This window comes from Sinohyriopsis cumingii, chromosome 1 (assembly GCF_028554795.1).
Source record: "Sinohyriopsis cumingii isolate HCF-2022 chromosome 1, ASM2855479v2, whole genome shotgun sequence".
NCBI classification, from domain to species: Eukaryota; Metazoa; Mollusca; class Bivalvia; order Unionida; family Unionidae; genus Sinohyriopsis; species Sinohyriopsis cumingii.
Genome location: NC_142961.1, coordinates 153717665 through 153730966, shown reverse-complemented (window position 1 = coordinate 153730966; position 13302 = coordinate 153717665). Strand labels below are relative to the sequence as shown.

Here is a 13302-nt window from a genome sequence, read left to right as displayed (position 1 = left end):
AATACAGGTAACTTAAAACCAGTCTAATTTCAATATATTTTTTTATTTAATTGAGAGACAAATTGATAGACTGTAGTGGGGATATTGTCATGACTCTTTGGTCTTAAACTAAGTAATAGCAAAGAGTGAAAACAAACAAGTTTTGTAAAATTTCAACAAATAATTTACTTCCCTAGATTACAAAGTGAAAATTTATAAAGATCATTCAGTATTGTGAATGAAATCCCAAACAGTCCTAAAAGTTCTATCACATGTCCAAAATGTAGAGTTCCAAACTGAATTCAGGGCCCAAGGTGACCCATGTGGTCTAAAGCGCTCGCATTTGCTGATCACTGTCATCCCACCTCTGACTTTGTGGGTATGAGTCTCTGGCTCAACCAATGTGGGTATGTGAGAAAGCTGCTAATAGCTGCCTGTGTGTTGATGATTTTTACCAGGGTTTTCCTGGGTTCTTCCTGCACAAGTTATATTGGCCGCCATTGTGTTGAGAAATGGTGTTAAATAAACAAAAAAGGAAAACAATAAATTGAATTCCAAAAAATTTCAATATTAAATGTGTTGATGTGCCTGTAGTCTCAAATGTGCTAATGTGCCAATTGCCTGGAATTACTTGATGTGCTAACAGTCTTTTGATGTATCACAATAACTAATTCAAAATGTTATTGACTGAATTCACTACAAGTCCAAATTAATGTTTTTTATATATAAAAAGTTAAGACACAATAAGGGCTGGGCTGTTGGTCAGTCTCTTTTCTAAAACATTAAAGGTTGTTAATAATTTTCAGAATGATCTGAATATTTAATCTATACTCATACAGAAATATATTTTAGTACAAAATAAATGTCTCTAGTCAGGTACACCAGTAACTTGATTTTGAAGAAAAGGTCAAGTACAAAATGCAGATAATGTGGGTACGTGAGAAATCTTGCCAGTAGCTTCTCGTGGGTCAGTGGTTCTTTCCGGGGTTTTCCCGGCTTCTTCCTCACCATATTACTGGCCACCATGTATAGCCTATCATGTGCTGAAAAATGACGTTAAACCCTACAACAACAACAACAAAATGCAGATAAACATAACATACAATCATTAAGAAAAAGGTCAAAAAACAATAAATATTAAATATACATAATAAGAAAAACAAAGCTATTTAAAAAGAAAAAGTTTATTTTATGTTTTGTTAACTGCAGTGAAACAAATGTAACACATTTATATATAAATATCAAATTGTAACATTTAATAAAATTGACTGTCCAAAACATACATGACTGAAATGATTTATTTACATCCACATGAAATATGTCATCTATTTATACAAGACATTGTAAAATATGCACATGGCAGCCATGTATATAGTATGTTGTTAAATATTTTATGTCACTATTGTATACAACCACTATGCCTATTAAGACCAACAAGTAGGTCTCCGATTTTTTTCTTCTTCCGCTGACAGCAGAGACCAAAATTGTCAGGCCATATTCCATACTGAAGTTTTATGCTGTTTTAACCTCCCCATCAGTTCTGACTATCGGACGCTTGCTAGTAATTAATATATTTATTTTTACTGACCTTGGTATGTGGATGGTATCTAAAAACCAGGGATCATCCTGGGCTTTGCCAATGTAGCAAAATTAGATTTCTTTCCCTTATTTGCAAAAAAATATACCATCTGGTGATTTTTTTGCCGACAGCCTTTTTGGCTGTTTAATTTGTACATACAATCATGGATTTGAAATGGAGACATTCAAAGAGACCAAGAAAGGAAGCCACAACTTGGATACACAATACACTGGAATCTGTTACATTAACAAATTCTTTATTCGTATTGACAAACCCATCTTTACAGTGAATTGTTACATCATAATCCACTTATGTTGACATCTGGCCTGAGTACTGTATGCTGTGGTACACTGCTGAGTCATGCTACCGGACTATACCTACAATCGACCAATCTCTAAACATGCGAACAGAATTAAATGAACGACGACTAATCCTTCTGTTGTTTTTCTAAATGTACCAATAAAATAGTTTTGCTGAAACTTCAGAGAAAACTGATTACCTTTGAAATACCGATTGCTCTGTATAAATACAAAACAAATGGAAAAAATCTCAATCGAATTATATACTGTCAATAGTGCAACTTTATCATGGGTAAATGTAAGTTAGACATTGTGTTTATCGTCAGTGCAAATTCATCAGACACTCACTGAACCTGATGTTATACCTGACAGTCCAACATCATCTACATGTAGTGATGGTAGTAATGCTTCACCACATCATGATGAACGGGTCAAACGTTCTGGAAAATTTATCGACAGCTGGAAACTTGGGCATCTGTGGCTGAGATATGATATAAAGTTAAAGCAGATGTTCTGTGATATATGTATCAAGACACAAGTCGTCAATTCATTTACAACTGGTTGTGATATTTTGAAGGAGTGTGTCACCAAACAGGAATCCAGGTGGGGTAAGTAATATATGTTAAGTTTGCTCATTGATCTTTTACTTTTGAAATCAATCCCGTGTTACGACTTAAACTACACAACAAGAAATATCAAAACAAACAAGTTTTGCATATCTGAAAATATATTATTTCTCAAAATACAGGAGTGAAAAAATTAAATTAACTTACAGCATTGTGAGTGAATTCATATTTCCTAAAAGTCCTTTCAATTCCAATAATTCCAAGAAACCTGAATATGTTCCAACAAAAAATGCACCTTTTGTGTTGAAGTTTCAAATGTAGAGAAAGATTTCCAAAGAATTCAAATGGTTGTTGAATAAATTTAGTTAATAACAATCAGATATTCTAGTGTGTCATGCAAAAAATAAACCTTTTCAAAAACCAAGTTGGGAGACTGAACCTGAAAACATGCAGATTGGGACCTACCATTGGGAAGTTTTTTTTGCAGCCTATTTAAGCATCATTTTCACTAAATATTTGCTGATTTTTTTGGGTCCAGTACATGTGAAATTCTCAAAAGACACGCTGTTTCTCCCTGTGGAGTGCATTATTCCTCCCTATCCAAAATGCCACCTTTTCATATTCTGGTCAGCAATGCCCAAACTGCACAATAGCTAAAGGTTAGACTCAAGCCTCTTCAAAGAAACCACCTGTTCTACAGTGAGTGAAAGCACTAGCAATTGATTGACAAATAAACAATGCCCTTTTTTGTTATAACTAACAAGCCTAAAATCGGTGTGAATTTAGGTTAACAGTTCAAATGTGGTCTCAAGGTACCGTACATGTGATAACTATTTCCCACATTTTATATCCCACCTTATTTCCTTATTGTTAACTCATATATGCATATAATACTGTTTACTGAATAACATATTTATTCTGAATTATTTTTTGGGGGAGCACATACACTCTGTGATGTTCTTTCATTCCTTCTTTTAGTTTAATGATGGTACTTAATGCTTATATATCCATACATTAATGCCAGGTGTTGACTCATGTACATTTCATTGGTGGGAATGGTGATCCTAGTTTGCTTGTCGAGAAACAATCTACAGCATTCTGTGATCGTTCTTGGGATTTAGGATTTCACTACAAGCAAAGCATGTAAAGTGTGGCAAAAACACATTTCTGATTTCCTGGTTGACAGAGATGTACTTTGTGAAGCTAGTCTAAAAAGGGGGGTGGGGGCATTTAATTCCTGAATGCATGAAATCAACAGTCTCATTATACGTCACTTATCTAACATTGCAAAGTACGATTATAGGATTTTAGTATTAAAATGTCATTAACTAAAGTTCCTTATAAAACTATTATTTGGAAAATAATATACATAATATAGATTTCAGAGATCTCGGAAACGCTTAATTACGTGTATTTGGACGCCAATTTTTGATCTGAGACGCAGAAAATCACTGAGGCGGGAGTCCTCCATATGCATGTAATAGGTGTGCGGCAAAATTCAAAGACTTGCCAGTCCTGCTTCAGCCACCTGCTTTGTCGGAAAATGTGTTGATCAATTAGCTGTGCTGATATTTACAATGACAGAATTCAGTGACTGAAAAACCCCTTGATACATACATGTTGCCATTTTATAAGAGTACATAAAAAAGAACATGATGCAATAGTTGGGTGGTAAGTTCAAAGGCTCTGACTGGCGGCCGCGTTGGAAAATGTAGATATTTACAGTGATTGAATTCAGAGGCACAAAGACCCAGAGATGTACATGTAGTCATTTATAAAAGTACATAAAATAAATAACTTTAGCTTTCATTATTGTGTTCATTTCTGAATGTAGCGGAATAAGCAGTGCATGTGACCTCAGAATCAAGACATGTTGAGACTTAGACAAAATGCCATTTGTAAGTGGGTGACAAGTCACCTAAAAATGTAAACTTCACCTTCTTCTGTTAGGAAAGCGAAAACAACTTCGCCCTGTGATTATTTAAGAGGTACATTGACTGACCATACCATATTTGTTTAAATGCCCCTCGCCTTAGCCCGGTTAGTTCTAGTGTTGTAGCGAAATGTATTCATCAAGGCATCAGTAGCTAGACCTAGTTTTTATATAAATTACGTTGACAAACAAACTCTTGCCTATTCACAAGCATTATGCTTTGATAGCTGATTGACCATAAACCCTTTTCCGAGTATGGTAGCAACTATCAATTTCCTCCATGCTATCCTTTGGTGATATACAAACTTGTGTTTTAAGATCAGAATCGGTGATCTGGATATATATTAACTGCCTCTTATACACTATTTTGTCATAAAATTAGTTTGAAACTGTAAGTGAACCAGTAGGCCTAATGGGAAATAATGGCGTTCTTCGCTAAGTCTGGGATATACCAGTTTATTAGATTGTCTGTTTTCTTAAATCATCAGGCAAATATATTCAGAAAAAATATACAAATCATTGAAACCAAAGCCTAGGTATTATTTTGTTAAAGATTTAACTTTAAAATGCAAATTATGTAGGTCAGAAACGTATGGGACAATGCTATGTTGTGGAATTCACAAGATGCGCTTTAAGGTCTGAGCCGTTTTCTGACTTGACACATATTTGCAAAAAACGGGAAAAACAGCAAATCAAATACTATTTATTTGCCTAAAATCAGTACAAGTACGTATACAAATAAATAAACCATAAATTTGCGATCCTGTCAATGGACTGTTGCAATGAAGCTATATTATAGTGAGTGATTACATTATGAAAACCTCTCATCTAAAAATAGATGCACTCACGTCTGTGTTGATTCTGTAGGAAAGAAGGACTGCAACTTTTGATGGTGGGACTCCTATTTTTACCAAAATGAAAGTCCTGGACTCCTAGTTTTAAAATCCTAGTGAGACCTCTAAATTTGCTTAATACCTGATGTTTCTATTTTTAAAAAAGAGAGACTGTAGATGTCAGGAAGGCAGATATTTTGCATCTGATAATGCATTTATTTCAGGTGACAACAGTCATACCTATGCACTAACGGTGATGCGGGATGCAAAGATCATGGAAGTAGTGCAAAACAGTCATGTAATGATTTATTTTGTAATATTATGGTTGTATTGCTTGTTGTCAATAAAGTAATAACTACTCCATCGTTTACAATTTCATTGCCTATTACATTAATAGACTTGGAAAAATATTCACTACTAGTTCTGGCAACATTTTTTGAAAATTGGCAATATAAAAACCCTCTTCTTTTAACCCATGGCATTAAGTCCTTCATAGCACTCACTTTTTAGTAATAATCCCTGTCAGAAAAGAACACCTATGTATACATCTATTATTGACCTTATTTTAAAATTGCTGATGCAAGCATGGAAAGCAGCATCACCCCAAGGCAAGAACAATGTCTGGAAACCTTCTAGTGAGGAGTATATCACTAGGAAATAACTAATGCTTGGGACGGAACTGTGGTTAGGTCTGGCCATCACAGCAGAATTTTGAGAGACAGAGATAGACGTGTTAGAAATTCTGGATCAAGGGAACAATAAATACATTTTTTTAAAAATTAAATTTGTAATGAACTGTAAAGATATGCTAAATAATACATACATACATACATACATACATACGTACATACATAAACAATGAATGAAGTGACTAGGTTTTGTGCATTTTTTCATATCCCTTTTAAAAAATGTATTTATTGTTCTCTTGATCTTGAATTTCCAACATGTCTGTGTCTGTCTCTCAAAATTCTGCTGTGATGGCCAGACCTAACCGCAGTTCCGTCCCAAGCATTATCGGTTCTTAGTGATTACTCCTTGCTAGCTTTCCAGAAATTGTTCTTTCCTTGGAGTGATGCTGATTTACATGCATGCATCAGCAGTTTAAAAATAAGTTCAATAATAGATGTATATGTGTTCTGTTCTGACATGGATTATTACTAAAAAGTGAGTGCCGTTAAGGATTTAATGCCATGGTCAAAAGAAGAGGGTTTTTAGTTACCATCCATATACCAAGGTCAGTCAAAATAAATTTATTAATTACGAGGGAACGTCCAACAATCAGAACTGACGGGGAGGTTAAAACAGCATAAAACTTTAGTATGGAATACGGCCCGACATGGTTGGCCACCGCTGTCAGAAGAAGAAAAAATTGGGACCTATTTGATGGTCTATAGGCCAGTACTGCATAGAAGTTTTACATATTGCTAATTTTGATGTGATAAATAATTAAGAACCACAAGTGAAATAGGTGAATGTTATTCATTTGCATTTCGTGTATTCTTTGTATATTTTGTATCATAACGCAATATTAATATTTGACCTATGCTGTTTTATAATCTATGAATCAGTCTTATGACTCTTATGGAGCACAATATAAACACTGAAGTCACATGTAATTTGGGAATGGTATGCAAGCCCGTAATACTTAGAACAATATAAAAGTTAGTAAAATCATAAAAAAACAACATTTAAATAACTTGCCGAGCGGCGTGCAAAAGAATACTGAAACAACACCTTACTCGGTCTCCGTTGAAAATAAGTGCTATATCGAAAATAGGGTAACAATGCTAATATTTAACATACCAAGCCTGTAAGGTCTTTGTGTGACAAATTTACCGTCTTTTCGCATTTTAATGACCGTATTTGAACCACGGTAATTATTCCGAATTGGCCTGGACAGTACTAATTAGGCAATGAACCATTATGTTAGAGAGCAACATAAACATTCATGTACGCCGCCATAAGAAAAACAAAAAACTAGAGACAACGATTCGTATTTATTGAAAGAGCATATAATACCATTCTTATTTTACAACTCTTGTTCAAAAAATAGCAAAATTTGAATCATATTTACAGATAGTCAGTTTGTTCATCGTAGGTAATGTATTGTGAATACGAAGCAAAAGTCATTGCCTCTATTCATGACTATCTTTACCTAAGGTGACAGTGTCTGACACCTCATCAGTGTACTTTCAAGTTTCTTACAAATTTCGTCTTTCATCAAAGTGAACAGTATCAAGAGGAGGACAGAAGTTAATTCTCCTAATAATGGCGAGTCCAAGGACACGACGAGTTCTGAAAGATTTAAAAATCAAAGATGACAACAATGTATGTTTCCCTTCAAAGATGTTAATGGGGGTGGGGTTTTCTTTTGCATACACATGTGTCAGTATTTGTTGCTGGCTAGGTCTTTGATATGAATATAACGTCCTGGTTGGGGCCAGTAAGTGCATAGTTTAATTTCAGTATGTGCAGTGGTATGTCAGTTTAAAACCCTTCGATGATCTGGATCAAAAGCACTTAAATTATCGAGTTTCCGCTGCAGTTGCTGCTATTCCTACAACGTAAGTCATATCACACGATATTTTCGTGTTTTTTTAATGCTACGTGTTACAGCCTAAAAAAGGACCACGTGTAGCATGTTCCAAAGTCGACTAACAGGAGAATGGGAGGTACAATTTTCAGGAATATCTTGCACACTTGGCAGCCCATAGGGACACTGCCACAAATTTAAATTTAATTAATTATACTTCCTTTGCTGTCTTTATCCAGATGGAGTAAAAATCTGACTAAAGCAAGTGGATGCATCATCTGCTCAGCTGTATGAAATGCACAGGGAAAGCTGAAATTGGAGGTTGAAGAATGCTTAATTTATGAAATTAATAAAAAGTTACTAATATCAAAGAAAGTATTAGATATCTGTTTTGTTCAAGATATTTATCATCCTTTTAACCAATTTTGGGATTCCCGGTTTCCATCATATTCCACCCAGGTGAAATGTAATTCACTGGAACTTGAAAATGCACCCATTTGCTTCTGTGTGAGAATATGAATTTATTTGATAACAGACATCAGAATAAGTAGAGTCTGTCTAAATTAACATGACTTTAATTTTTGGAAAAGCTTCAATATGTGCTTCCACGTGTGAGGTATTTTCAAAAATTTGGTTTCTCATTTCAGTGTCAGTCAACATCGGAACATGCTACATCAGGCATTTATTTAGACAGTAAGACGTAGCACCAAAACGTAAATGACGTGATACATCATACATTGTAGGACAACAGTTGCTCCATGGACCTCACCTTAGTCACTTATTCTTGACTTGGGTTACTAGACACACCAAAATATGTTCATAAACCAAAAGACTTAAGTATTTACATATTTCAGTTGTTTATATTTTGGTACACAACAGAATTATGATTTGTAATTTTTTAAAAATAAAAAGCAAACTCAACTTTGACTTGAGTGATTTTTACACAAATTATGTAATTTGCCCATTTCCAGCACAGTTTGTGTGATGACATTATAGTCATACTTGATGAGACAAGTATGATAAACAGTGAATCATTCTCAACTTAGAAGATAGCATACACAGGAGTGAGATTATGAGTTAGATTTCAACAAGCCAGAATATGTCATTACATGTTTTCAGTGTATATAGCATATACATATGTGTTTTAAAGTAAATAAAGACTTAAAATATGGTAGATAGAATTACCGGTACAGAGATAATCACCAGAACATATGGTGAAAATCAGTTCAGTTTATCTTGTTTTAAGTCACTTAATTGAAGTTTTTAATTGAGTGCACACCCTGCATTGTCCTCCCTTTAATCCCATTATTCAAGCTAAAAAAACAAGAAAAAGAACAATCTCGCTCACATTAAAGAAACAGCACCCTTTTGCTAATCCGTGTCATTATTTGTTAATTGTGCATTTAAAGAAATCGTTAAGTATACATTTCATAATAGAGCAGTAAAGTTATGATATGAAAACATTATACAGCATGGATATTATCACAGATACACACATTCAGGATGGATGGATTGATATCCAGGTGTTATGTTTTCAAAGTTGTCAACAAGTTTAGGAATTTCCTAGTGAAAAACTGATGTCCTGGACTCAGGTTCAAATAAACATGTTTACCTTCATCGATAACAATCTGAATATTTGAATCTGTAAACTTGAGAAATATTACCTGTGTATTATGTTGCTTACAAATAAATGTCACTGGTCATGTACACCATTTACTTAATTTTGGACAGGGTCAGGTACAAAATAGAGATGTACATAACCTGCTGATTTAATATACATAACAGTATGAACACTGATAATTACTGATAATTAAATCTCTAATTATACTTCACTAGAAATATATAATACAATCTTGGCTAAAACTATTGGTACCTTGATACTTTTCATGTAATTATGTGTATTTATTATGATTCATCATTTTTTATACTGTCCAGTCAAGTACAACTGAGCGACATGATGACATGAATTGTGCTACTAATAGGTATAAAGTAAATAATCTGTATCAAAATCATTTAAGTCAAGTTTATTTTGATTCAATCATAACTTCACTATGTACACTGATATATACACAGAAAACAGGTAAGTACTTGTGCATTTTGGTTTTTGTTTCAGTGCATTTTGGGTTTTGAGCATATAACTGTTTTCAGTAAATATGTTGATTCTGTATGGTATAATCTGAACTACCAAGAAATAAGTAGCACACAATATAAGGTACTTTATTTTTCTCTGGAAGTAAATTACTTTAAAGAAGGAAGTTATGATTATTTAGTAACAGTTTTTGCAAAGAAATTGGCCCCTACTCTAATTAAATTTGATCAGGTTTTTACATTAGTAACTTATGCAGGTTCTGATCAATTATGGTTCATATCCTTCCTTCAATCTCTAAAAGCATTTACCTGGCATGATTCATTCTAGATGGGAATTTTTTAAAATCCCTTCATGCCTTATAAATTTCAAATCATACCTAGCCCCATTCATGCAAACTTTTGTAATATGGGAAGAAAATAAATAGTCATCAACAGCGAGTGCAATGTTAAAACCATTTTTAGTACACAGCAGCCTAATGTCTATGATAAGCTGTAGGGTTGTGACATGAACTCTTGTGGAAGTAATTCACTTGGTTTTGGTGTTGTACAGCAAAGCAACATAAGTAGGTTAGTTAGTGCTGAGGCAGTTGGAGTAAAGTACGTGCGCAGTTAAAAAAAGTACTTAGATACATAGTGCAAGATACCCTCCACTATAATGGCTACAATGAAAATAAGAGAAATGAAACCACATTGACAAAAATTCTCTGAATCACGAAAATGTCTTGTGGGTAGAGCATAGATTTTGTTATTTTTATTATATGCCAAACTTTCTTCAGGAATGCAGTTTGAAAAAGGTATCTTTACCTAGTATTTCTTTAATCCATGGGGCCCTGAGTGGCCAAGTGGTCTAAAGCGCTCACCCATGCAGATCACTGCCATTTCATCGCTGCCTTCATGGGTTTGAATCTCGGATTCACCTAATGTTGGTATGTAAGAAAGCTTGCCAGTAGCCTCTTGTTGGTCGTTGGTTCTTTCCGGGGTTTTCCCAGGTTCTTCCTCCAGCATTTATGCTGGCTGCCATGTATAGCCAGCCTATCTTGTGCTGAAAAATGGCATTAAATGCTACAACAACAATAACAATCTTTAATCCATATTGGGATGGTATTTATAACATTTCAACAATTTGAATAACGTTTCAAAGAATAGATCGCTCCTGTGGCCTAGTGGTTAGAGTGTCCACCTTCGATGCAGGAGGTTGTGGGTTCAATCCCCGGCCGAGTCATACCGAAGACTTACAAAAATGGTGCTAACAGCTGCCTCGCTTGGCACTCAGCATTAAGAGGTTAGTGTTAGGACTGGTCAGCCTGGTGTGAAGATAATGTGACTGGGTGGGACATCATGCTACATGTCTGCGGCATGATGCCCCAGTGCTAGAAATCACTATAAACTACCACACTGCAGACATCATTGCGATATGACTGAGAATTGTTAAAGCTGTTAAAAATCTAAAACACACACACACACTGTAAATGTTTCACCGGTCCAATTATGATTTCAATTCAAATGCGTCATTGCTGTTATGCATTTATATTGCCCACAATCCTTCAAAATTATTCTATTAAATTAACATCCTGTCACCTGATTCATAGCCCTATATCTCAAAGGATATGTGTTCTTATCTCCCGTTGAGTATGTAATTAAGTTAATCAAAAATCAGAGCTTAAAATTAGGATTTGGTCCACTAATTCACAGGGTCACTTTAATACAGAATGTATATATGACTTCTTGCATTCCAATCAGAGCACTTTTAATGACCCCAATTATGCATGTAACGGGTTAGTATCTAAATTTTAGCATTAATTCAGTTTGTTTTCTCTTCTGTTTATCATCTGCATGTTTGTTTGCATTTCAGATGATGAAAGATCTTTCAAAATTCATTCTTGTGTTATTTTTCTGTTTTTGAATTTATGATCTTATTTGTGTCATACATATTGAAATAAGTGTTTTAGGCTGGTACACCAAGCTACTACACCAGGCTACTACTGCAGGCTAGTACACCAGGCCACTACACCAGGCTAGTACACCAGATTAGTACACCAAGCTAGTCCCGTATTTGCTAAGGCTGTTTTGCTAGTATTAAAATCACCCAAATTTACTTGGTGAACAGAATAAACACCTCTCATTTTCCACCACAGGATTTATTATACCTGATCAAGTACAGGATTTTGGTAGTTGTTCCATTAACACAATAAATAGATTAATTAGCCATGGTGGAATCAAGGTGTCTCACATTTTATTTGATACATCTGACATAAGACAACTTTTGCTATGACAGTGATTGGCATTTGTCACTGCCTCAATGGATTTTTGACAGCTGTGATCCATCAGCAAAATCACTGTCTTTGATTTAGTTGCTAAGCATTAATTTCAAGTCCTGCTGGATAATTAGTTATATTTTGTACCTGCCTTGACCATACTGCAGTTGCTGTACCTTTCATGCTAGGTTGTATCTTCTTACTGGCATAGTCACATGGTCAGGGATAACAGAATATTGGTTGTGTGTGCAATATATAATTCAGATATTTCCAATATCAGCTTTTAAAGATAGATGTATTACATTCAAGTTGAGCAAATTTCTAATGTTCATTCTGAAAAATGGACAACCATGTTCAACAAAATGTTAAATTACCTAGCAATCTATGTTGGAATGTCTACAAAGATCAGCGATTGGTGTCACCATACTGACTCATTTCTGATAATGTGATTTCTCCAAAGAAAGAAATGTGAAATTAAAGATTTTAACACTGAATGATAAATGGAAGACTTTATATGCTGGGGTGGAAATCTCTCTCGGGATTGGATAGTAAGTTTTCTATATTGTTTCTTTTTGGTTTAGATTTACTTAGTTACCAGTGGGTGATGTGGTGGTGTATGGGTGGGTTATTGTAAAATTCCTAAGGCACTTATTAAAAATACTTTTTCTTGTTTTTACAGTATAAGTAGGTACTGTGATTTTAGTATTTCTTGTGCTTTTTTTTTGTTTTTAACTTGTGATGAGGAAAATTTCAGGATTGCTGAAAATTGTTTTTATATTTAAAAAGTACTTGTATACTTTAGCAACCAAATTTTTAAAAAATTTGATTAGTAAAGTTTAACATAAGTGGATGCTGCCTTGTAAATTTCTCTTTTCTCTCTATCCAAGTAAGGACCAGAGCTTTTTGTATTCCAGGATAATGTTTATTTAAATTCAGACTGATGATTTTTGAAAGACTTGGTATAACTGAGGGAAATAGTGTAATTATATGTACATCTTGTATATTTCATTGATATTAATTTTTCACTTTTATGATGATAATGCACATTTTTTTAAACATCTTATGATATGACCAAGTGTTTAACCAGGTGCTGTCAAACTTTTCTAAGGAGATAACTGTTATTTTTAGTTTATTTTGTCAAAAAAAATATATTGAGTTGTGTAAATGTTGTATTTTATTTATTGCACATGCACGAGTTGGATAATTTTTTCACTATAATAATAATAATAATAATAAT

General features: G+C 34.1%; 2 protein-coding genes across 2 annotated transcripts in view; one reads left to right on the top strand and one right to left on the bottom strand.

Annotated features, from left to right (window-relative positions):
• The window catches only part of LOC149808185 (transcription initiation factor TFIID subunit 2-like), a 134246-nt gene extending 127090 nt beyond the window's left edge, over positions 1 to 7156 (bottom strand). The window contains exon 1 of the mRNA XM_089974372.1: positions 6993 to 7156. Within this exon, the coding sequence (XP_089830498.1) occupies positions 6993 to 7038 (46 nt within the window). The 5' untranslated portion in view covers positions 7039 to 7156. The remainder of the gene's footprint in view (positions 1 to 6992) is intronic.
• A 172-nt stretch (positions 7157 to 7328) lies between these two features.
• The window catches only part of LOC149808183 (ADP-ribosylation factor GTPase-activating protein 1-like), a 133377-nt gene continuing 127403 nt past the window's right edge, over positions 7329 to 13302 (top strand). The window contains exon 1 of the mRNA XM_089974360.1: positions 7329 to 7517. Within this exon, the coding sequence (XP_089830486.1) occupies positions 7458 to 7517 (60 nt within the window). The 5' untranslated portion in view covers positions 7329 to 7457. The remainder of the gene's footprint in view (positions 7518 to 13302) is intronic.